This window comes from Thalassophryne amazonica, chromosome 3 (genome assembly GCF_902500255.1).
Source record: "Thalassophryne amazonica chromosome 3, fThaAma1.1, whole genome shotgun sequence".
Classification (NCBI taxonomy): Eukaryota; Metazoa; Chordata; class Actinopteri; order Batrachoidiformes; family Batrachoididae; genus Thalassophryne; species Thalassophryne amazonica.
This window is the reverse complement of record NC_047105.1, coordinates 63,698,647-63,725,368: the sequence shown is the minus strand read 5'-3', so window position 1 is coordinate 63,725,368 and position 26,722 is coordinate 63,698,647. Positions and strand designations below refer to the sequence as shown.

Genomic DNA, 26,722 nt, shown 5'->3' with positions numbered 1-26,722 from the left:
TCTGATTAAGTACAAACAGCTGTGTCTAATCCCTCAATTCAGCATCCAAAAACCATCCAGGAGGTGACAGTCACATCTATAGGATATTACATAGGCAAAACACACTTGCTTTGTTTGATCCATATGGTTTAATAGTTATATACTCTTTTAATTGCTTTGTTTGATCCATATGGTTTAATATTAAACCATAGTTATATACTCTTAATTTGGTAAGTTAAAAAGTATATATGTTATAATTTTTTTTAAGTTAGTGTTAAACCAAAAATCTACGCTTCTGTCCACTGCTGCATTTTAGAGGGCACATGTCTGTTTTGGAAAACACCAGGGATAAAGAAAAATTTGGTACGATACATTCAAACACATTACACATGCGGTTCTGTTGGCCCTATTTCGGCCAAAGTCTGTGAATATTTTTTGTTGTTTAAAATGCCTTAAATGTCTGAAATGACGTATAGAGAAATATCTGATGTTTCATAATGTGAAAACATGAACATTACAACTCTACAAAAAAAAAAAAAAAAAACACACACACACAAGTGCTCTGAAAGTATAACACCCCCCGCTGACAAATGCTGCTTTGGTACAAGTGCTTGGTACATTCTGATAACATTTCAAAGAATGTGATAGTTAATTTCAGAATGCAGACACCAACTCATGAAACTCACAGCAACTTGGTTTGTTAATCAAGGGCCATAACTCTGCCAAAATGTGTCAATCTTGTACAATATGATAATATGCGTATAACCAAGTGTCACAAAATTCCTCCTAAAAGTGTGACAGGAGTTGATTTCAGAACGCAGGCACCCACTCATGAAACTTAAGGAGTCTAGATTTGTAAATCAAGAGCCATAACTCTGGGAAAATGGGCCCAGCTCAAATGATATGACAATATGCGTATTATCAACTTATAACAAGGACTTGTACCAAGTTTCACAAAATTCCTCCTAAAAATGTGAAAGTTGATTTCAGAATGCAGGCACCCACTCATGAAACTTAAGGAGTCTAGATTTGTTAATCAAGGGCCGTAACTCTGGCAAAATAGGCCCAAATTGGACTTGTACCAAGTTTCACAAAATTCCTCCTAAAAATGTGAGAGGAGTTGACTTCGGAACTTTTATACCCTTTTTGGGATGGATAGATGGACGAACAGATGGAAACCGTCATAACATAATCCCCCTTTGGGCCTTCGGCCAGTCAGGGATGAGAAAAAAAAAAAAAAGAACTTCACATTGTATTTCTTGAGTGACTGAGCAACTAGTGATTAAACTTTGGACTGCCAATAGCTTTGTGGGTGTGAAAAAGTCAACTGTGGAGACAAATGACACATTTACAGTATATAAAGAACATAAAGGGATTATTTACCAATATACCGTTTATTTCCAAGGCGGCACAGTCTTATATTTTATACATTTTTCTTTCATAAAGGCACTTAATCAAATACTCATTGCGAGTTATAAACAAAATCAAGGAAGTTTCAGTTTAATAAAAGGTACATGTTTAAGAGAAACATGAGGCCAGACAAATGAAGGGGTCTGCAAACAAACATTTACAGTAAACAGTGAAAAAGTGATGTCATTTCTTCAGCATGTTTTAAAAAATAAATTCTGAGCATTTAAGAAGCGTTATGTAAAACTTCTCACCCAATACAGGTCCCTCCATTTTACAAGATTTCTTGATTGAAAAGGCACTAGCAATTACACAAAACATATCCTGTTAAACACAGAAACAAAACATGGATACTTCATTAGGGAAAATATTTTACTTTCCCAAATGACAAAAGCAGGTGCTGGTGTGACACCAGAAACAGAAAATCAGCACGTTTTAAATACACAAAAGGACACAATCACATCTGATTTTGGACAGTGTCAGTGAAAGTTCTTGAGAAGAAAACACGTAGACACTCTTTTCTGGTTAGTGTGAGAAGAAAACCTTTCCTTCAACAATCAACACGCTTGTCTCAAAGCGAGCACAAAATCCAACACTGACAGGTTTTCTGGTTACCTGATTCCTATCTAAAGCTTCTACTGCATAGGCTGTGAGAAGAATGAGGCTGTAAAAATATGTACATTCTACTTTTGTTCTCCATGAATGTGTTGGTCAAGAAGCTACACTGTCTGAGCAAACTCTTTTCAGAAGCAGGGCAACCAACGAAACAGTCAAATTTTTCTATTTCCCCATTTCTAGCTTCTTTTGACACAATGTCCATGGAATGTGTGGAACCTGAGTGTGTGCATGTTTTCCCACAGCTCAGCTAAACTGCACCCATCCTGATTTGGCAGCATCATTACTGGAGCTGTGGAGCGGAGCAGAGCAGAGCAGAAGAAGACATGAGCACTGACAGCAGGAGACAGAACAGTGCACAATGAGATCTCCCCACAACTTACTTGGAACCTGCAGATGTGAAATCTCCCCACACATCAGAACTGGGTTGGGCTGCAGGGACGGAAGTTCCGAAGTCTAAAAGAGGGGCTGAGATTGGATGTGGGGGGGTATAAGATGTGAGAGTTGTCTACATCACATGCCGTTTACAGAAAGGTTTGTGTAAAAATATATTACCAGTGTTTGTTTTTACAGTCTGTTGGCCCATGGGGGGAGGGATGATACCACCAACCTTCGTTCCAGGTGGCGGTGGAAGAAAACCTCCACTCACAGGCCGTGACTTGGCACAACCTGCCTCCTTCTTCTTGACATTCTAGGATACAGTGCATCACAGTATTTAATCTTCCAGTTCTGAACAGGATTACTCTTTTGTATTCAGTTTACCAGCTTCTTATTTAAAGGCAGAAGTGTTAAGTCCTGTACAGGCAATGAGGCCCATCAGGCCGGTTCATATCCTCAGATACTGCAGCATGAAGCCGGACGCAAGTCCATCACAGGTTACTCCCCAACACAAAGCTGGTATCCATGTACTGATGGGTGGACTGGGACCTTGCAGACTAACTGTCTAGTCCAGGGACACATACAGGCAGACTGAACATGATTAGCACAGGGAGTTGCTAATCCAACTCCTAGCAGGTGGCTATGTGGTGCTTACCATATATAAAAGGTGCTATAAATGAAATTTTAAACATTAATACAATAGCCAACAACCATTTTCGGTGTAAAGACAGTGACATAATGGTGTCCTGCACAGAGAAGTAACAAACATTCCCTATGCCTACATTGCAATCCCAGCTTTTCTGTTCCTTGTGTTCATAGACAGACCAGCCATGCATGCATGTTAAGGCCCGGACACACGGCATACAGTGATAGCTGAACGAAGGAAAAAAGTCACAAAGTCACAAATTGTCGAGAAAAGGTGGACGAATGATCCTGCACTTTTCCCATCAACGAAAATCCTGCGAATTAAGAGCGCAAAAAGGAACGAAACACAACCAAAACTAACCAAAGAAAAACGTTGACCTCAACACTTTAAACAAAACATCCATGATGACGTGACTGACAGCGGGTAAGAGACCGAGCGCAGCCAGCCTTGTCCTCATGTCTGAAGCACCTGCAGGTGTGGGATCTGGTTGTGTTGACAACAGGTGAGAGATGATGTTTGTCTTCACAACAACACCGTGTGTGCACTAGAGGGTGACACGGGAGTAGATTTTCACTCCTGTCCCATCCCACTCCCACAGAAAAATTCCTGTCCCATCCCAATCCCGGGCCAGAGCAAAAAAAAAAAAAAAAAAAAATTCCTGCCCCGTCCCACTAATGGTAAAATGACTCCCACCCCCGTTCAGAATGACTCCCGCTCTTGTATCGCTCCCATTTTTTTCCTTCTTTTAGTTTTTAGTGTTCTGCAGTTTTATTTCAGAAGATGTGGCAACAGGAAAAGTTCATCTGTGGTAATACAGGGAGGCATTTATTGCCTTAATCCAAAAAAAAAAAAAAAAAAAAAAACCTTCACTAAAAAGGCACAAAACATAAATAATACATGGCCTGTGGTCTTACACTTTTACAAAATGTGGTGGTGGTGGACACATAATGATCCTGACATTTACTTTGTCTTCTATTTCTGTAACTGCAGACTGTATGAAACCAACATATTTCATGTTTTGTGAGGTCAGCTTTATTTTTATTTATTTTTTGTTAATATATATCCATTACCACATTTAAGGCCTGCAGCATTTTCCAAGAAAAAAAGTTTGGGAGAGGCCAGTTTATTCTAAATGTAAAAATTAATGTAAAATTAATTAATTTTTACAGCCAGTTTTCTTGATAAATGTCAGAGGATGAATACATGAACATTTCCAAGTCACTGAATATTTCTTAGACTTCATTTATATCAATCATTCATTCAAAAATACAAACAGTGTGGTACTTTATGGTAAATCTGTGTCAGGTAGGCAGTTCTCAAAAACTAAATGTCCATGCTGGAAGAAGACAAGTGAGGGAAGCCACCAAGACATAACTCTGGAAGAACTTTTTGCTTCTGAGGATGTGAGTGGGAAACTGGGAATATAACAAAATGTTTATTTTTAATCTTCACTTTATATACAGTCCCTACTTTTTTATCTTATTTGTAGTTGTTTCTGTTCCATTTCTGAAATTAAAGAACTGCTATAAAGCAAAATGTTAACATGTTATTGTTTTTTTTCAAACTTTGTAGAACAAACACAAACACCAAACTCTTATAAAGAAGAAAAAAATACACAAACATGCAGGAAAAACTGAATAATGCAGAATGATTTGACTCTCGTGATTTTTGAAAATAATAAGAGGTAACTTACTTTGAAATAAATGAAATGCAGAGCTGCAGCCTAATAACTCTGAAAAATAACAAAAATCAGCAGCTTGTATTTGTATTCTGACTAGAGTTCATTTAATCTTTTTTTCTCCTCCTCCATCATGTTTTGTGCTTGAACATAAAACAACTACATTAAGTCATCTAAAATAAATATCTCTGGAAAATAACAGCCTGTTAAAGTTCAGAGTTCTCAGCTGCTTTATGTGATTTCTGCTTCCGAACATCACTGCAGAGTTTCTCCACATCAGTTTTTTTTAATCATACGTGTGTGTGATTTTTATTCTGTTCATTCATATATTCTCATTTTTTTAAGGAATTTTGATCATTTATTTCATCTAATAAATTCAGTTTAACTCTCACTGACGCGTACACGGTATGAACAGGACGTACAGTCAGAACAGTCCAGCGAGAAATAAAGGCGGCAGCACCACAGTTGTGTTTGTGTTGCTTCACTCTGCGCTCAGCATGCGCTCTCACCAGGTAATGACTGACGTGGCTCATACCCCTCCCTTCTCGCTCCGTGCAGCCAGCCGACTCACACACACAGACGGCTGCAACGATCAAACCCGGTCCTAATTTTAGACAACTTTAAATTGAAAATTAACCACCCAATTGACAGCAGGACGGCTCGCTTCCTAAAACTTTGGTTCCCCCTCCCGTGAACTTTTAATCCCGTACCGTCCCATCCATCCATCCATTTTCTTCCGCTTTATCCGGAGTCGGGTCGCGGGGGCAGCAGCTCAAGCAAAGCCGCCCAGACCTCCCGATCCACACACACCTCCCCCAGCTCCTCCGGGGGAACCCCAAGGCATTCCCAAGCCAGCCGAGAGATGTAGTCCCTCCAGCATGTCCTGGGTCTTCCCCGGGGCCTCCTCCCAGTGGGACGTGCCCGGAACACCTCTCCAGCGAGGCGTCCAGGGGGCATCCGGAAAAGATGCCCGAGCCACCTCAACTGACTCCTTTCGACGTGGAGGAGCAGCGGCTCGACTCCGAGCTCCTCCCGAGTGACCGAGCTCCTCACCCTATCTCTAAGGGAGCGCCCAGCCACCCTGCGGAGGAAACTAATTTCGGCCGCTTGTACTCGCGATCTCGTTCTTTCGATCATGAGCCAAATCTCATGACCATAGGTGAGGATCGGAACGTAGATCGATCAGTAAATCGAGAGCTTTGCTCCCCTACTCAGCTCTCTCTTCACCACGACGGTCCGACACAGCGACCGCATCACTGCAGATGCTGCACCGATCCGTCTATCGATCTCACGCTCCATCCATCCCTCACTCGTGAACAAGACCCCGAGATACTTAAACTCCTCCACTTGAGGCAAGGACACTCCACCAAACTGAAGAGGGCAAAGCACCTTTTTCCAGTCGAGAACCATGGCCTCGGATTTGGAGGTGCTGATTTTCATCCCGGATGCTTCACACGCGGCTGCAAACCGCCCCAGTGCACGCTGAAGGTCCTGATTTGACGAAGCCAACAGAACCACATGGTCCGCAAACAGCAGAGATGAGATTCTGTGGTTCCCAAACCAGACCCCCTCTACACCCTGGCTGCGCCTAGAAATTCTGTCCATAAAATAATGAACAGAACCAGTGACAAAGGGCAGCCCTGGTGGAGGCCAACGTGCACTGGAAACAGGTTTGACTTACTACCGGCAATGTGAACCAAGCTCCTGCTGCGGTCGTACAGGGACCGGATAGCCGTTAGCAAAGGACCCCGGACCCCGTACTCCCGGAACATTCCCCACAGGGTACCCCGAGGGACACGGTCGAACGCCTTCTCCAGATCCACAAAACACATGTGGACTGGTAGGGCGAACTCCCATGAACCCTCGAGCACCCGATGGAGCGTGTAGAGCTGGTCCAGTGTGCCGCGACCAGGACGAAAACCACACTGCTCCTCCTGAATCCGAGGTTCGACCATCGGTTGAATTCTCCTCTCCAGTACTCTGGAATAGACCTTACTGGGGAGGCTGAGGAGTGTGATTCTCCTATAGTTGGAACACACCCTCCGGTCCCCCTTCTTAAACAAAGGGACCACCACCCCGGTCTGCCAATCCAGAGGCACTGTCCCCGATCGCCACGCGATGTTGCAGAGGCGTGTCAGCCAAGACAGCCCCACAACATCCAGAGACTTAAGGTACTCAGGACGGATTTCATCCACCCCAGGAGCCTTGCCACCGAGGAGCTTTCTAACCACCTCGGTGACTTCGGCCTGGGTGATGGATGAGTCCGCCTCTGAGTCCCCAGTCTCTGCTTCCTCTTCGGAAGTCGTGACGATGGGATTGAGGAGATCCTCGAAGTACTCCTTCCACCACCCGACAACATCCCCATTCAGGGTCAACAGCTCCCCACCCGCACCGTAAACAGTGCTGGTGGAGAGCTGCTTCCACCTCCTGAGGCGTCGGACGGTTTGCCAGAATCTCTTCGAGGCCGACCGATAGTCCTCCTCCATAGCCTCCCTGAACTCCTCCCAGACCCGAGTTTTTGCCTCTGCGACCGCACGGGCTGCGGCACGCTTGGCCTGCCGGTACCTGTCAGCTGCCTCTGGGGTCCCACCTACCAACAAAGATAAGTAGGACTCCTTCTTCAGCTTGACGGCATCCCTTACGTCCGGTGTCCACCACCGGGTTCGGGGATTGCTGCCACGACAGGCAGCAGAGACCTTGCGACCACAGCTACGAGCAGCCGCATCGACAATGGAGGTGGAGAACATGGTCCACTCAGACTCCATGTCTCCAACCTCCCCCGGGATCTGGGAGAAGCTCTCCCGGAGGTGGGAGTTGAAGACCTCGCTGACAGAGGGTTCCGCCAGTCGTTCCCAGCAGACCCTCACGATACGTTTGGGTCTGCTTCCTACCCTCCCAGCAGATCCAACTCACCACCAGGTGGTGATCAGTCGACAGCTCTGCCCCTCTCTTCACTCGAGTGTCTGAGACACGTGGCTGAAGGTCAGATAATACGACTACAAAGTTGATCATCGACCTCCGGCTCAGGGTGTCCTGGTGCCACGTGCACTTATGGACACCCTTGTGCTCGAACATGGTGTTCGTGATGGACAAACTGTGACTAGCACAGAAGTCCCGTACCGTCCCAATCACGTGATAAATAGCAAAGTTGACTCCCATCCCGTGGGAATCCCACGGGAATCCCGTGACTTGTGGGATTCCCGAAAAAAATGTCAATCTCTAGTGTGCACATGCAAGTCAGCTACAAGTGGCTGGAACATGCGTAAACATTTAAAGTAGTTGATCAAACGTTCTTGCTGCTACTGTTTCTGTATGATGACGTTGCTTTTCGTCCTACACACGGAGGAGCCATCAGCAATACAAGGATGTTACGTTCAGCTCGGAGCTTTAGTTTTTGATCAGTTCAGATACCGTCAATGTTTGTGCAAGATGTCGGACTTGGGAGGTTGGACGAAGTTGGATGACAGTCAAACTGAACCCTGACGGTACGGGAACTACCCAAACCACGAGGAACCGTCAAGACAGAAAGCAAAACAAAATACGGACGAACTAAGGTTGTTGTTGGAATTCGTTCACATTTTTCAACAGTTTGAAAATTCTGATGAAGCACCAGCTGCAGAGAGGAAGCTGGACGACGGTTAAACGATGCCTCCGAAAGTCAACATAAGTCCGGACTTCTTATTTCATTCTGGCTTCAGTGTCCTTCGTTAGCGCTGTGTGACTGGGGCTTTAGGTGCATGCGAGTCCCATCCTGTGAAACCGTTTCCCCTCACTGTGTTAAATAAACAGATAGTGAACACCAGTGGTGACACTCCAGCAGTTCCTCTAACCGCCCCCCAAAATGACACTCACTGGCTAAAAAGACCTCAGGCTAAGACTGTGGTCAGACAAGAATGAACAAAGGTCTCAGTTTTGTTAGAAGGAGAACCCTATGAGCTGCAAATAGGCTCCAACTGACATTTCTGCTCCTCAATATGGTGGTGGTGGAAAAAGATAAGTGGTGTGTTGGTCCTGAGATGCTGATGTGACATCTCATTACAGCAACTCATTTATAGGAGATTTAAATCATTTATGTTTGTAGAGAGTTAGCTCACTGGCATAAGGAGTTGGGCTCTCAACATGCAGACTTTGGTTTGACTGCTGCCACCCATTTGTGTACCTTGGATAAGACACTTGATCTGCACTCTGCTTATCTGTCAATGAGTAGTCACTTTGCTGGGGGGAAGTAACATGCATCAGACTATGCTGGGGGGAAGTAACATGCATCAGACTAGCATCCTATCCAGGAGGAGTCGTGCACACTCATCCACATCACACTACTGTCACTGCTGATAAACACCAGACCCAAAGAGCTTCAAGGCCTAAAGAGGATTTAAGCACATATTTGTAATATAGGTCTGAAAGCTCACCCCAATATTGATCTTGATGGTCTGTCCCTCTTTGAAGCTGAGGTCCAGTGGAGGTGCTGAGCTCTGAGAAGCTTCCAATTTAGCTAGCTCACCTTCTTGCTTCACCCACCTTCAAATAAGATTAAAGCATAAACTGTCATGTTTAACGATTTTGACTGGATTAAACTTTAATGTTGACTGAAGAGGGAAACTATGTAAATCAATAAGAATATTAATAAGAAAATGAAAAACTGAGCATTGGCCAGAGGTGCAGAACAACTACATCACAGATTTATAAATGTTTATTTTTTTATAAAGTGGCCACATTTCTCAGCAAATACAGTTCATCCAGAAAGTATTAACATTGCTTCATTTTGTTATGTTATAGCCTTATTCCAAAATGGAGTAAATTCATGTGTTCTCTACAATTTCTACTCACAACACCCCATAATGAAAACATGAAAAAAAGTCCCCCCCACCCCCGGACAGTTCCCGTTCAAACTCAACCCCTGCCACATTTCTCCATGTAATGCAGAGTTGCGTCAGGAAGGGCAACCGGCATAAAAACTGTGCCAATTCAGCATGCAGATCCACCTCAGATTTGCTGTGGCGACCCCGAGTGCAAAACAAGGGAGCAGCCGAAGGGACTTACTATAAAACGCAATTCTAAAATATCCTCGGCTGTATGAGCATGTACTTTTAACGGCGTCTGCAGGAGGGCGTGCCTGTGCACACACATGAGCGTTTGAAAAGACCGAAGTTACCTTTGGCCGCGTGTGATGTGCATGCACGTTGACATCCACGATATGTCTTGTAAATAATCCCCCCCAGAGGTATAATCAGGTTACAAAAATGCCATTTTCAGTTTTACAAGTGTCTATTTCTTGCTAGCTTTTACATAATATATGAGAAACATGTTATATTTACACAGAAACACAGTGGTTTCAGCAGCCAGAGAGAGACCAGTCAGTGAGTCACGGTGCCTGTCTACTCTGACTGACTGTCACCCCCACTCCCCCAAAAAGTAGACTTGCATAATTCACAGCATAAAAATAGAAAACAGAATGTGACCATTTGGTCTCTTAAAATAGGTGAAGGTTAGCCATCAATGAACTTGTCCAAGGTCTATGTCCCAAGAACCAAGAACGTTCCCTGTGAATTTTAAGACCCTGGTAGTAATAGGATTGGACTTGTGCCGAGCACAGCCATATAGACAGACTGATGGATGCAAAGCTTTCGCAATACCCAAGGGCCATATTTTGATGGCCTTGGGTAAAAACTAAGAGATCACATGTATTTAAGTATTCACACCCTTTGCTCAATACTTTGTTGATGCACCTTTGGCAGCAATTATAGCCTCAAGTCTTCTTGACTGTGATGCCACAAGCTTGGTGCACCTATCTTAGGGCAGTTTTGCCCGTGCCTCTTTGCAATACCTCTCAAGCTAACCAGGTTGGATGGGAAGCGTCATTTTCAGATCTCTCCAGAGATGTTCAGTCGGATTCATGTTTGGGCTCTGGCTGGGCCACTCAAGGACATTCACAGAGTTGTCCTGAAGCCACACCTTTGATATCTTGGCTGTGTGCTTAGAGTCACTGTCCTGCTGAAAGATGAACCGTCACCCCAGTCTGAGGTCAAGAGCGCTCTGGAACAGGTTTTCATCCAGTATGTCTCTGTACATTGCTGCATTCATCTTTCCCTCAATCCTGACTAGTCTCCCAGTTCCTGCCACTGAAAAACATCCCCACAGCATGAGGCTGCCACCACCAAGCTTCACTGTAGTGATGGTGCCTGGTTTCCTCCAAACATGACACCTGGTATTCATGCCAAAGAGTTGAATCTCTGTCACATCAGACCATAGAATTTTGTTTCTAGTCCTTAGGTGCCTTTTGGCAAACTCCAGGTGGGCTGCCATGTGCCTTTTACTAAAGAGTGGCTTCCATCTGGCCATGCTACCATACAGGTCTGATTGTTTGATTGCTGCGGAGATGGTTGTCCTTCTGGAAGGTTCTCCTCTCGCCACAGAGGAACGCTGGAGCTCTGACACATTTACCATCAGGTTGTTGGTCACCTCCCTGACAAAGGCCCTTGTCCCCCGATTGCTCAGTTTAGACGGGTGGCCAGCTCTAGGAAGAGTCCTGGTGGATCTGAACTACTACCATTTACAGATGATGGAGACCACTGTGCTCATTGGGACTTTCAAAGTAGCAGAAATGTTTCTGTACCCTCCCCCAGATTTGTGCTTCAAGGCAATCCTGTCTCGGAGGTCTACAGGCAATTTTTTTGACTTCATGCTTGGTTTGTGCTCTGACATGCACCGTCAACTGTGGGACCTTACATGTAAAGAGGTGTGTGCCTTTCCAAATCATGTCCAATTAACTCAATTTAGCCCAGGCGGACTCAAATTACAATACAGAAACATCACAAGGATGATCAGTGGAAACAGGATGCACCTGAGCTCAATTTTGAGGTTCATGGCAAAGACTGTGAATACTTGTGTACATCTGATTTCTTAGTTTTTATTATTATTATTATTATTATTATTATTAATAAATTTGCAAACATCTAAAAAGAAAAAAAAAACTTTTCACATTGTCATTATGGAGTATAGTGTGTGGAATTTTGAGGAAAAAAATAAATTTCATCCATTTTGGAATAAGCCTTAAATAAAAAAAATGTGGAAAAGTGCAGCGCTGTGAATACTTTCTGGATGCACCGTACGTTATTTATGCAAAGAAAATTATTAATTGCAATGAGCATTGCAGGCGCGAGTATTGTATGAGGGTCCAGGAGCAGCCCCCCTCCCTGAAAATTTTTTCATTCTTAATCCTTTGAAACACTATTTCCTGCATTGTGAGGGCCACCTTCTGTTGCTAACTGTGATGTTAAATAACATGTGATATGTTCTTTAAAAAAGAAAGAAAAGAAAGAAAAAAAAAAACAGAAAAAGCCTCCTATGCTGGTTAAATCACAGCATAGGGGCCCAAATCACAGTATAGGAGATCCAAATCATAGCATAGGGCCCCCTATGCTCAACTGCGCTAGCAAGAACCCTGTTAATAGACCTAAAATCTGAAGATTATTTGACATGGGTTCAAATTCTGCCCAAACTTATTTATTTTTAATGACCCTTTAAAAATAAATAAATAAATAAAAAACCTATACATGACTGGGAAATGTGAATGTCATTTGACCACAACACATTTAGTCATTAAAACGTCAAATTTGAATATACAAAGTCACACCTCCACTTCCACTAACAGACTGTAATCATATGTAAGTGTACTTGTAAAGATCCAGCTGCAATCCTAAATTTAAAGGCTACATAACAGAGGATAACTCACTTAAAATGGTCTTGTAATGCTACATTGAAGTCAAACGAGTCTCCACGGTCAGCAAAACCCACACCAATAAAAGCATGACGCCCTTTAAAGAAAATAAAGAAAAATAAAGAAAAAATCTTAAAATAGTTCATGCAGACTCATAATAAGCATAGATACAAATTCTATGTACACCAATGCACCAAAATGAGCTGCTGTCATCAATGAGCCAAAGCAGTTACATATTGACTATAAATTCCAACAGCAAAATTCCAATAGAAAGTAGAACAGTGGGTGGACAGCAGTAGTGACAGAGAGCTGTGTTTTACTACAGTATGAAAATTATGAATTTCACACAGTTCTGAAGAAAGTGTCTTACCGTTGCCATCTTCTATCCGAATCACAAAATATCTGCTGGAGTCTGTGACTGCTTCAACAACACATCCCGGATACTGTTCTACACATGCTTGTGCAAACAGCTCACCTGAAAAGAACACATTAACAACCAGCGGCGCCCTGAGTAATTATTTTCTGTGTTGTGTTATTCTATTTCTACACGAATCCTCTCATTTTCTGTAAAATTATGTGTACTAGACTGTAATAAACTCGATCAACATTAAATTTAAAAGGTTTGTAATCTTTTATACAACCTATGTTTAAACCAAATTCATAAGCGTCATAATGTATATAAGCAATATTGCGAACAAACAAACATTATCTGAAAATTCATCACACAGGGTGACCCCCCCACCCCCCAAATACAGAACCCATAAAAACTGTAATAAATCCTACAAAGACGCCCTACAAATCCTAAACTTTAGACTGTGTATGATCATTCTCCAAAGTTTCAGTTATATTGGTTGCTTTGCATAAAAGTCATGTTCTTTCAAAATTATGCTCCAAATGGTATGATTTGTTGGTGAAATAGGCCTCCAGGCAAAATGTATTTTCCTTGGTTGACCAAGACATGTTGGGGAAGATGATTGGAACAATAGTCTAGGTCCAGTTAGGTCCAACAAATTTACAAATTTCCTGAAATCTGCTGGACATTTGTAGGATTTATTACCATTTTTATGGGTTCTGTTTTTTTTTTGTTTTTTTTGTTTTTTTGGGGGGGGGGGGGGAGTCCCCCTGTATGCAACAAATATCACCTATACAGCTCTCTACCCCTAAGCAAACATATCACCACAAATCGAAGGTCAAGAAACCTGAAGCAGAAACAAAGAGGGTTCATGAAAGTGTCATTTCACCAATTACAACTTTTTGTTTACATACCAAAGTTTTTTCTGTGTGCTTGCCATCTCTCAATATATTTCGGAAGATACCAAATCACCTTTTTCTGCTCAGAATGTGAAAGAACATATCTGGTATCACGCAGAGATTTACATGTAGTGGATCCATTTCTTAGACGTCTGTGTAAACTCTAAAGTTAAGGTGACTCGGGTGTTGCTTCCTTATGTCTGACTTAAAGACTTGATGTAAACTCAACGCTTGTGCTGTACACATAATTCACATGATGGTTAATTTGGTCCATAACATTTGCAAAGAGGTGTTCTTTTGTTTACCTGTGTTTTTGTCCTCTAATTTGATGAAAGCGATTTTCCCTTTAGCAGTAATTTTCATCCTCCCACTCCATGCCGGTTCATCCAGCTTCCAGTCAGCAGCACTAGAAAAAGAGAAAATGTGAATGTAAAGAATGCTGTTCGTGTATCAGGACATTTATTCTAGAAGAAATGGACCAGCACTGTATACATAATAATTCAGCTTCTGATGCAATTCCAAAGTTGCAAACGAAACCTTTTCCCCTAATAAAATGAAATCATTTTGGATGTGAAATTACTTTTCAGCATTATAAAAAATGTGAGATATGCTTCCAGACTGATTTATTCAGGTGCTGCAGAAAAGAACAGTTTCAGTTTAAACATGAAAACACTAATGCTGAAACACGGCCTCACAATTTGCATACTTTTTAACTGCACACAACATTTAAAATAACTGATTAAAAAAAAAAATCTACCAGTTGAATTATGTGCCCTGCAAAAACAACAAAACAATAATAAAAAAAAAACTTTCCAAAAAATGCACTCAAGTACCAGCAACTTCATTTTCATACTGTATCAGAAGGAAGAGAATCCAATAGGACACAGGAAAAAAACAGAAAATGTACACATATACATACAAACACAAAGTGGCTTGCAAAAGTATTTGGCCCCTTGGTATTTCACATATTTTACTTTGTTTATGCCATTTCAAATACAAAAATTAAATCAGGCTTCTCAATATAAAAAATTCTAAAATTATCATCCTTAAACTCAAACTCAAAGCAAATATCTAAAATTTGATATAAATTAACTAAAACTATAAAAGCCAAGATGATGGGTTGCAAAAGTAATCAGCCTGTGGTATAATACCTGTAAATAATCCATTTTATTGCCAGTTTTCTTCAGACAAGTCAGGGAATGGATACATGAACATTGCCATGATGAAGCAGTATAGAGGAAGATTTTCTTAAAAAGAAGACATGAAAGTTTAGCTACAATTTGGTACATATGAGATGCAAGCCTAGATTTTGATGTTTTGGTGAAAGAACATCCTCCTCTATACCACTTCATCATGAAGTTGTATAACTAGTGAAACAAAATGTAAAACATGCACTATGCACACACAATTTCTCCAGTAACAGCCACAGAAGGTTCGTATTTTGCAAGACACTGTGTGTGTGTGTGTGTGTGTGTGTGTGTATATATATATATATATATAAAAACACAAACCTATAAACACACACACACAGGCTTGCAAAAGTATTCAGCCCCTTGGTATTTTAATTTGTTTATGGAATTTCAAATACAAAAAGTAAATCAAGCTTCTCAATATAAAAATTTCAAAAAATATCCTCCTTAGACTCAAACTGGAAGTAAATCTCTACAACTTGATATAAATTAATTAAAAATATAAAAGCCAAGGTGATGGGTTGCATAAGTAATGGGCCCCTTTGGTATGATACTTGTAAAGTAAGTAAGTCCCTTCGGCTGCTCCCTTGTTTGTACTCGGGGTCGCCACAGCAAATCCAAGGTGGATTTGCATGTTGAATTGGCACAGGTTTTACGCCGGATGCCCTTCCTGACGCAACTCCACATAACATGGAGAAATGCTTTCTTCAGACAAGTCAGGGGATGGATACATGAACATTTCCAAGTCACTGAATATGTCTTGAACTTTATTTACATCATTTATGAATAAATAAAAACAGTATGGCACTCTATAGTAAATCTGTGTGGAGTAGACAGTACTCAAAAACTGAGTGGCTGTTCAAGAAGGAGAAGAGTGAGGAAAGACACCCAGACAACCCGGAAGAAGTTATAGGCTTATGTGGCTGTGATTTGAGAAATTGTGCATAGTGCATGTTTTGTATTTTGTATCCCCAGTTATACAGCTTCATGATGAAGTGGTACAGAGGAGGATTTTCTTTTACCAGGCTTGCATCTCAGATGTACCTTCTGGCAAACTGGAGCTGAAGTTTCAGGTCTTTTTAATAAAACCCTCATCTGTACCAGTTCATCATGAAGATGTATAATTCAGAGAACAAAAATCATTGAGTTCTGTGCAACGTATTCTAGGGGCTGATTTGCATTTTTTCCATACAAAATTCAGTCTCAGAGCGAACTAACTCCCCAGCGAATGGCAAGGAGACTTGAATTTGCTCATTGATTTTCTGGAAAACTGGAGACAGATGATTTGTTTCTTAGGAAACTTCAGATGAAGATGTTACATTGATCATGTGGTGTAAAAGATAAAGGGTAAAACATCAAAAAGGAAAGACTATGCTTTCTACCGTGTGCATTGGGGGAAAAAAATTACATGCTTCAGCCACATGGTCATGCAGAACATGTCTGATAATACTGATTGAATATTAGACATTTTGAACAGGTCTTATAATATATATATATCTGCCAGCAACATAACATGCACAGCAACTCTACAGCGTACAATGCGCTCAAACAACAAAATGACTGGTGTGGTCCTTCAAGATGGATGAATTTTATTTTAGAGCAAGAGGAAGTGAAACTTGCACTGAAACTGGACAAAATATGAGGCTTGTGCAAACCTTCCGTAGTAAAGTTTGAAAACCAGATACTATAAAAAATAAGTAGTACAAATACCCAAATGAAAAAGACAGAACTTTCCAAACAGAAATAAGCCCAATACAACTAAATAATAATACTACAAATAATAATAATAATAATAATATTGTAGGGGTGTCTCATTAAAGCATGAAAGACTATATGATATAAAAACGTTCATATGCATTATGTAGTTGAATAACAGATAATATGGAAAATACTAGAATTCTGACTTTAAACAAATAAAAAACATCTTGCAATACCCAATCATCTCCTACACTATGAACCAAAATCTCTAGAACTTTGAACACACTACAATTTGAACACACTACAACATTAAAATTTACAATTTAAATTTTTGTTTGGTTTTTTTTTTTTTGGGGGGGGGGGGGGGGTACTCACACTATGCACTTTGAACTGCGCCCGAGCACATTACACCCCAAAGTCCAGTCTGTTTATCTAGTGTCAGTGCTCCAGGCCGTGGCTGGTCCACTGGAACAAGTCTGGCCCAATCTACAGAGGTAGTCTGGGGCGCAGTCAGCTGGATTTGGCTGTGGCCACATGCTACCATCGACATGAACGCTTGTCCGATTGTCCGGCACAAGTGTAAAATGTGATCGGACAAGCAATAGCTCTAAATCGTTGTCCGACTGGACAAGTGGCATTTTTTTTTTTGGTTTAAAACATTCAAATTCTTTATTTTAATCGCTCGGAACCAAAATACCTGACCACCTCCTTTTTGTTTTCTTATTTACATCACGTCTTGTCTCGCACCTCGCAAGAAAGTGTCTTCGGTTTTTCCTGCCACTCTCCACGCAGCGGACAATCGGAAAACATGATATCACAGGGTTCTCCCCAGACAATGGAACAACGGCGCCACACCATCAGTGTTATGTCAGCGCCGTCACACTCTGCCCTGCTCTCAGGTAGTTTTCTAAAATCCAGCCAGGCTGTTTGTGCTGAACTGCTCGCTCGACCCTCGGCTGCAGCTCAGAGAGCACAGTGGAAAAAAACTCAGTCAAAGTCTTCAGATAAAAAGAGCTCCTTCTGCTTGTAGAGCTCCAGAAATTCATTTATAGGCTTTATTTTACAGTTGAACGCCTTCATGTTTCCAAAGTTTACTCAAATACGGTGTGAGAGTAAAGAGTCTCTCATTCCCTCACACACACAGAGAGAGAGAGAGAGAGAGAGAGAGAGAGGAGGAAAAGGTGTGAACAGATGACACATGCTGTAAAAAAAGCAGCAAAGCAATTTTAATAAACTTTCATCTTCACCACACAGCCTCAGTGAAACAGTAAAGTGTGAAAAACTGATTCAGAAAGTTTTTCATCCACAATTTCATCATTAAAAGAGCAAATTTACTCCTTTACTTCTTCCAGAATTTTTTTTTTTTTCATTTTCTTTTTATTATTGTTGTTTATGCACTAATGACACCCGATCAAATTACTTGTGAGAACTTCCTTGGCAATAAATTTGATTCTGATTTGACAATCAAATCAGTCCAGTTTTAGGCAAGGCAAGGCAAATTTATTTATATAGCACCTTTCATGCATAAAGCAACTCAAAGTGCTTCACAAGATTAAAAACAAAAACACCTTTACATTACAGGATTAAGAACATTAAAAACAAGACATTTGAATTACAATAAAGGATATATATATATATATATATATATATATATATATAAAATAATACAATATTTAACAAAGTTATAAAAAAGGCAGCATTGAATAACAATGTCTTAAGCCCAGATTTAAATAGACTAACTGTTTGGGCAGACCTCAGATGTTCAGGTAGTTTCTTCCATAAATGAGGACCATAAAAACTAAAGGCTGCCTCACTGTGTATAGTTCGAATTCTAGGGACACACAGTAAACCTGTCCCAGATGACCAGAGGACTCTGGGCGTCGCACAAGGAATCAACATATCTAGTATATACTTTGGTGCAAGACCATGTAACGCTTTATATACCAACAATAATATTTTAAAATCTTTCCTATGACTCACAGGAAGCCAGTGCAAATTTTTGAGGACTGGTGAAATGTGATCGAATTTTCTGGTATTTGTAAGAACTCTTGCTGCAGCGTTTTGAATTTGCTGAAGCTGTCCCAATGATTTTTTACTGAGGCCTGTGAAAACACCATTACAATAATCAAGCCTGCTAAAAATGAAAGCATGAATAATTTTTCTGATATCTTGTTGAGACAGTAGATGTTTAATTCGTGCTATATTTTTTAGATGGTAATAAGCAGACTTAGTGATAGCTTTTAAGTGACTGTCAAATGTTACGTCAGAATCAATAATGACACCAAGATTTCTGGCTTGGTTTGTGGCAGTTAGTGAGATAGAGTCAAGGTAAGTCATAACCTTTGACCTTTCATTTTTGGGGCCAAAGACTATCACTTCAGTCTTATTTGAATTAAGCTGAAGAAAATTCTGTCACATCCACTCATTGATATGACTTATGCATTCATTTAATGATTGTAGGGGACTTAGGTCTTGGGATGATACTGAAATATAAAGTTGAGTATCATCTGCATATGTATGATACAAAATATTGTAATGTTCCATAATTTTATCTATGGGCAACATATAGACATTAAACAAAAGTGGCCCAAGAATGGACCCTTGAGGAACCCCACACGTTATCCTTGTTTTATCTGATTTATAATCACCAATTGAGACATAATACTCCCTGTCTTGAAGGTAGGATCTGAACCAATTTAAAACAGTACCAGTGAGTCCTACCCACTTTTCTAATCTGTCAAGCAATATACTATGATCTACAGTATCAAAGGCTGCTCTGAGGTCTAACAAAACCAAAACAGTGATTTTGGACGCATCATTATTTAGGTGAATGTCGTTGAGAACTTTGATAAGTACCGTCTCTGTATTATGGTTAGGTCGAAATCCAGATTAAAATACATTAAATATATTATTCTGTGTCATAAAGTAATGAATTTGCTGGAAAACTGCTTTTTCAATAATTTTTCCTAAGAATGGAAGATTTTATTTGTGAAAAAAGCTGCAAATTCATTGCATGATTTTTTAGATAGAAATTCTGGTGGGATTGATGCAATAGGGTTTGTTAGTCTCTCAACAACAGAAAATAATTTGCGAGTGTTATTACAGTTACTATTGATAATATCAGAGAAAAATAATTGTCTAACTTTTTTTAGTTCTTGATTAAAAATTAGAAGCTGTCTTTATACAAGTTATAATGAACTTGGAGATTAGTTTTGCACTATCTGCGCTCTGCTTGTCTGCATTTTGTTTTTTGAGCTTTAACTGATGGAGCATTTTGCCAGGGAGTTTTTTTTTGTGTCCTGACAATATTTTTGTCCTAATTGGAGCAATAGAATCCATTACTGTCTCAACACTAGAATTAAAATTATTTACAAGATCATCAACAGAGGATGAGGGCAGATCTGGCACAGGTATAAAGACTTGGGAAAAAAGTTCACTGGTATTATCATTAATATAACGTTTTCTGATTATTTTAGCTTCACTTTTTTTGAAGTTTACAATTGTAGATGTTTTAAATAAAACACAATAGTGATCAGAAAGGGTAGTATCAATCAGCATAACATTGGAAATATTAAGGCCCTTTGAAATAACGAGATCCAAAATATGTCCCTTGGAATGTGTTGACTCAGTCACATGCTGAGAGAGACCAAAACTGTCCAAAATGTTTAAGAATGACTTAGCATTTCCATTATTCAAGCTGTCAATGTGAATATTGAAATCCCCCACTAAGACAACATAATCAAAATCAATGCATATAATTGACAATAGCTTAGTAAACTCATCAAAAAACTTTGCATTATATTTGGGTGGTCTATAAACAGTTACAAATGTTGCTTGATGGAAAAAATAATTTAGTCTGAAGGGCAACATATTCAAAAGATTCATACTTTCCATAGCTTATTTCCTTAGATAGAATATTATTATTAAATAAAATAGCAACTCCCCCTCCTTTCTTATGAACCCTTGTCTCATTGATAAAACTAAAATTTGGAGGAGACGACTCAATAAGAACTGTTGCACTATTGTCTTGTCCTAACCAAGTTTAATTTAGAAACATAAAATCACGTTTATGTGTAACAATAAAATCGTTAACTAAAAATGATTTACCTGCCAATGACCGAACGTTTAAGAGACCAAAATTTAATGAGGTAAAATCTATTTTTTGTTCATGTATTGGCATATATAATAGTTGGCAGGGAATGCATAATAAATTTGATCTAATACGACTTGTTATAGTAGTCCTTCTGTGATTTCTAGGGACTTGAATGTTTGTAATTGTCTGTAGTTTATTACTATGAATAGGATTACAATCTCTAGAACTTATATGAACTGATATTAAACTGTTTGTGGGATATGAATGAATAGGGATGGGGCAAAGGGGTGGAGTCTTGCTGAGGAACGTGAAGTGTGGATATGAATTGGGCAGGGGGGGCAATGGTTGTTTGTTTATAAACAGTCAGTCACATGTGTGAACAACATATTGTATGTTGGCAACAAGCATGCGGGTACCCAGCCTACTGGGATGTATTCCATCGGGAAGATAGAAGGAGAGACGGCACCAGAATAAATTAAAGTTTTCTATAAAATAAAAACCATGGGAACGACATGCTTTCTGAAGCCAAGTATGAAGGTGAAGCAGTCGACTGAACCGTTCATCACCACAGCGGAGAGTGGGAAGAGGGCCACTGAAAAAGACTGTTTTCCCACAGCCTTTTAGAAAATCGAACAATTTCAAAAAGTCCTTCTTAAGCAATTCAGATTGGCCTTTGGCCACGTCGTTAGTCCCTATATGTAGCACAATACGCTCAATGGAGGTTGCAAATGATTGGAATAAATCCGGAAGTTTGTTAGTTGTACTGACAGTGGCACCGGGAAAATGGTGTGTGGATGCATTAAAAAAGTGGACATTCCTCATAATTGAATTACCAACAATAGCAGCTGTCGGGGCGAACAGAGAGGCGGGGACCAACGTGTCTGATGAGATACAGGTGAAGCCACAGGGTCACTCGGGGGCACGGACGCATCAATTGGGTCAGCGTATTCAGGACCATAGGAGGTTTTGCTCTAAAAGCAGCTTCTTTAACGATTTTACATCGGGCATGAGAAGTTGCCGACCTGGACAACGGTAACAGAGGTGGTACACTTTTAATGCTGTTGACCTTTCCAGCGCCCCGGTCACTTTTAACATTACAGGCCATATGAAGAGGCGGAGGCTGAAATTCTGACAACGGTGGGAAATCATCATTACTCAGGATGTCAAATCTATTTGACAGCTGAAGGCCATAAGATGAGGAAAAATGTGGACTGGCTTTTTTGCGCTTCCCGTGCACTATGGACCACACATTTGGGTTAGGAGTCGAGCTGTTTGCAATGCACCGCAGGCTTGGTGTAAGACTAGGATCAGCCGCGGCCTTCCTCGACGTTGCTTTTGGCTTAGCCCCCAACAGTAACCAAGGATCACCTGATGTAGACGGTTGAGGGACCGGGATGGGGGGTGCCAACATGGATGTAGCCTGTACAGCAACGCAGTGGGGCACCGTATTGGACTCCACGACTGACACAGAGCCCGTTGGATCTGCTGTAGCCATGGTGCACTGCACAGGGATGGTAGATTCAAGATCGGCAACACCAGCAACAAGAGCTTGACCCAGGACAATCATAGAGTCCAGAAAAAGTTCCTCATTCCTAATAGAATATAGGACAGAGATACGTCGCTCCAAATCCGCAACTGTCTGGGACAATTTGTGACAGTTGTTACAGTCCTCCTGAGGTGAAATGAGTGGAGCCATCATGGGAAAATAGCAGCTTTAGGTAGGTGAGCGTCCAGCCGCGGGGCTGTCGGGCCTCGAAGGCGGGCAAAACGAGCACCGACAGCGGTGTTCCAGCAGCGGCAACCGCGGGGCTGTCAGGCCTCGGAGGCGGGCAGACGAGCGCCGACAGCGGTGTTCCAGCAGCAGCAGCCACGAGGCTGTCGGGCCTCGCAGGCAGGCAGACCAGCGCCGACGGCGGTGTTCCAGCAGCAACCGCGGGTTGTCTGGCCTCGAAGGCGGACAGACGAGCGCCAACGGCGGTGTTCCAGCAGCAGCAGCCGCGAGGCTGTCGGGCCTCAAAGGCGGGCAGACGAGCGCCAACGGCGGTGTTCCAGCACCGAAACCGAAAGAGAAAAAAGGTAAGGCACTGTATAAATAAAATAATCAGTGTAGTGAGTATTCACATTACACTGGAAAAATGTAACATGAGTCACGGTAACGCAAGTCACACTTTATATAAACGTCTTACAGTGTTTTCTTTTTTTAATAAATGTCTTACAGCGGTTTTTTTTTGTGTGTTTTTTAGCTCTTGTTCAAACAAGACAATTAGGGGTTATATTGGGTTTTTTTTTTTAAATAAGTATGCAATTCCACTCAAACATGTTGAGAAAAAAAGGTAAACTGTCAACATGACAGAAAAACTCTGCCTGGACTCTGACTGGATTAAAGATACGCTGTCTCATTTTTAAAGAAGAGAGCAAATGCTATGTCCATCAAATATTAATGTGTTTTTAAACTTTTCAATGTTATTCATTTTCTTAACATAGACAGAAAAACACAAAAAAGAAATTTGATATTACAACATAAGTGTAATTTTTTTTTGTCTATTATTCTTGCTTTCAATGTATCTAAAACCACTGAAATTTGAATTTTACCACCCACACAGGAGAGAAGCAATTTATGAAAAAGTGTAATTTCAGTACCTCCACAGTAGCATGCCCCCGGACACCCCTAGGTGACACGCGCCATTGGCGCATGTATTGCATGCCTTTGGCATGCTTCACGCGGCTTGCGCCTGCGCCACTCGCTTGTCCAGACAACCAGCTTTTCCTATAGGACAAGTAAACTGCCAGGGTTACTTGTGCTATGGACAAGTACGAGGTCTGTTAGAAAAGTATCTGACCTTTTTATTTTTTCAAAAACCTGATGGATTTGAATCATGTATGCTTGCATGAGCCAACCTTGAAACTTCGTGTGCATGCGTGATTTTTTTCACGCCTGTCGGTTGCGTCATTTGCTTGTAAGCAGCTTTTGTGTGAGGATGGGTGGAGTCTCTCTTCATTTTTTCTTTGCAAGGAAATGGCGGATCGACTGGAACAGCGTGACTGCATCAAATTTTGCCACAAACTGGGCGACAACCAGGTGGAAGCATTTCGGATTATTCAGACGGCTTTCAGTGACGATCCTCTGGGCATCACACAGATTAAGGAGCGGTACAACCGGTTTAAAGGCGTCCGCACAACGGTGGAGAGCTCGTCCACAATTTCTCGGATAGTCACACGACTGAAAAGCCACCGAAAGCCGTCTGAATCTTCCGAATGGTGGACGAGCTGGACATGCCACAACATGTCCTGTGAGGCTTCAACACGGTGGCGCTTTTGCTGCACCATCAGCTTTGTGCCGATGAATTTCGCCGCCACTCTTTTCATGGCAAAATCTTCTGTCACAGTGGAATGTGCCGAAAAAGTGCTGATGTCCACCTCTTCTGCAATTTCTCGGACAGTCCCACATCACAACAGCGTTCACTTTGGAAATGATCCGGTCATTTCAGCATGTTGATGCCGATCGGAGCGTGGCTCGCTCTCCACTGTTGTGCGGCCATCTTTAAACCGGTTGTACCAATCCTTAATCTGTGTGATGCCCAGAGGATCGTCACCGAAAGCCGTCTGAATAATCCCAATGGTTTCCACCTGGCTGTCGCCCAGTTTCTGGCAAAATTTGATGCAGTCGCGCTGCTTGTCGTTCCGCCATTTGCTTGCAAAGAAAAAAACGACGAGAGACTCCACCCATCCTCACACAAAAGCTGTTTACAAGCAAATGACGCAACCGACAGGCGTGAAAAAAATCATGCATGCGCACGAAGGTTCAAGGTTGGCTCTTGCAAGCACACGTGATTCAAATCCATCAGGTTTTTGAAAAAAATAAAAAGGTCGAATACTTTTCTAACAGACCTCGTACACTAAAAAGCTTAATGTCAATGCCTGGCCACATGTAGTCTGAGCAGTGGACAGACGCAAAGTGGAAAGGTGTGCTGTGGTCTGATGAGTCCACATTTCAAATTGTTTTTGGAAATCATGGACGTTGTGTCCTCCGGACAAACACATCTGTGGTGGCACCATCAATGCTGAAAGGTCCATCCAGGTTTTGGAGCAACACATGCTGCCATCTTTTTCAGGGATGTCCCTGCTTATTTCAGCAATACAATGCCAAGCCACATTCTGCACGTGTTACAACAGCGTGGCTTCGTAGTAAAAGAGTGCAGGTACTAGACTGGCCTGCCTGCAGTCCAGACCTGTCACCCATTGAAAATGTGTGGCGCGTTATGAAGCGCAAAATACGACAATGGAGACCCCGCACTGTTGAACAACTGAAGTCGTACATCAAGCAAGAATGGGAAAGAATTCCAGCTACAAGGTTCAACAATTAGTGTCCTCAGTTCCGAAATGCTTATTGAGTGTTGTTAGAAGGAAAGGTGATGTAACACAGTGGTAAACATACCACTGTCCCAGCTTTTCTGAAACGTGTTGGAGGCATCCATTTCAAAATGAGCAAATATTTGCACAAAAACAATGAAGTTTATCAGTTTGAACATTAAATATCTTGTCTTTGTGGTGTATTCAATTGAATAGGATTTGCAAATCATTGTATTCTGTTTTTATTTACTTTTTACACAATGTCCCAACTTCATTGGAATTGGGGTTGTAATTGTCCTCCATGAATTACAGGTCATTGGGGTTGTATATACATACACATATATATATATATACATACACATATATATACATACACATATATATATATATATATATATATATATATATATATATATATATATATATACACACACACACACACACACTCAGTCCATTATGTTATGTGGTTCAAATGTATGGCGTGATATAGATTTTCCGCCATAGCGTCTGGCACAGGTCTGGTGACTGACTTGTCCAAGCCCCCCCCCCGCAATTCTATATTAACAGGCTAAATAATCAATTAAAAACAATAATATCCAACAAACTGATGAGGAAATTAATCACCAGTCACACTATTAACAGCCCATATCAGATAAATGTGCCACAGTATTTTATATATTTGGTCCTCAAGCCTTGCAGAAGTGAGGCGGTTTTAAGATGTATTTTAATTTATCACATAAATTGTAGAGGGAAAATAGTATTTCATCTATTTCTTCTAAACGGTAGAGTAAATTGCTGGACCTCGAAATCGATTAGTTGTTTGAGATTTCCAAAATAACTGCAGTTATTTGTAGCTGACGTTAGATCCACTAGGTTCCAGAAACTGACGGGTCACGGAATCGTCCACCACACCGGAACAAAAGGTTGCTCCATTTCCGTAAATAAATATCCAACAGCGAACGTGACTCGAGTTGCGCTTCTAAATACCTTTCACTCGTCATTGCAACTCTATAAAACGTGTAAACTGTTTAGTCGGTTTAGCCGCTGGATTTATGCTTAGAAATATCGAAAAGAAACTCACTGTCCAAACCAACAGGTGGTTGTCCGATAATGGACACGTCGCTTGTTTGACACTCATCTTATCACACTCAGCGGTTATACAGAGGTTTTCTTACCGATATCCACGATTAGAGGCCCGCGGCGGAATCTGGTACACATGTACCTCTGGCTTCACACACAAAGTCGACTCGTAACTGTTGTCTTCTGCCATTTTGTTAACTTTGACTGAGTAAAAACCAACTTCCGACATTCAATGGACACTTCTGCACAACAGAAAGACAACATTCCACACGAGTCTGCGCAGCTCAATGAAAACAGCGCCCCCCGTGGTGAGGATGAGCTGTGCACTTAAAAGTCTACAAGCAAAGTGTTCACAAGGTTTCAAAAAGAAGAAGGAAAAAAAGATTTTCGCCTCCCTCAAATCTCAATAAGGGAGCCTATTCCAACAACGGACACAATTACTGATGTAACATGATGAATATTTAAAAAATACATTTTAAATAATAATAATATTGTATAAAACACTCTTAGGTCAGATAATTCAAAGTGCTTTGTAGTATAATCAAGAACTTGTTTAAAAAAATCACATAGAACAAGCATTAATCAACTTAGACAAAAATTCAAAACGACTATTAAACATAACCATTAAGTTTAATTACAT

At 41.1% G+C, this 26,722-nt stretch overlaps 1 protein-coding gene across 1 annotated transcript; it reads right to left on the bottom strand.

Moving 5' to 3' along the window:
- Positions 1–1,357: 1,357 nt before the first annotated feature.
- necap2 (NECAP endocytosis associated 2) lies at positions 1,358–26,360 on the bottom strand. The gene is made up of 8 exons (XM_034166543.1): positions 26,178–26,360; positions 13,977–14,077; positions 12,791–12,895; positions 12,436–12,517; positions 9,113–9,221; positions 2,557–2,692; positions 2,385–2,469; positions 1,358–2,293 (listed from the first exon to the last, which is right to left on the bottom strand). The coding sequence occupies exons 1-8, from the start codon at positions 26,309–26,311 to the stop codon at positions 2,248–2,250; spliced, it is 798 nt and encodes a 265-aa protein (XP_034022434.1). The 5' UTR covers positions 26,312–26,360; the 3' UTR covers positions 1,358–2,247.
- Positions 26,361–26,722: the final 362 nt, after the last annotated feature.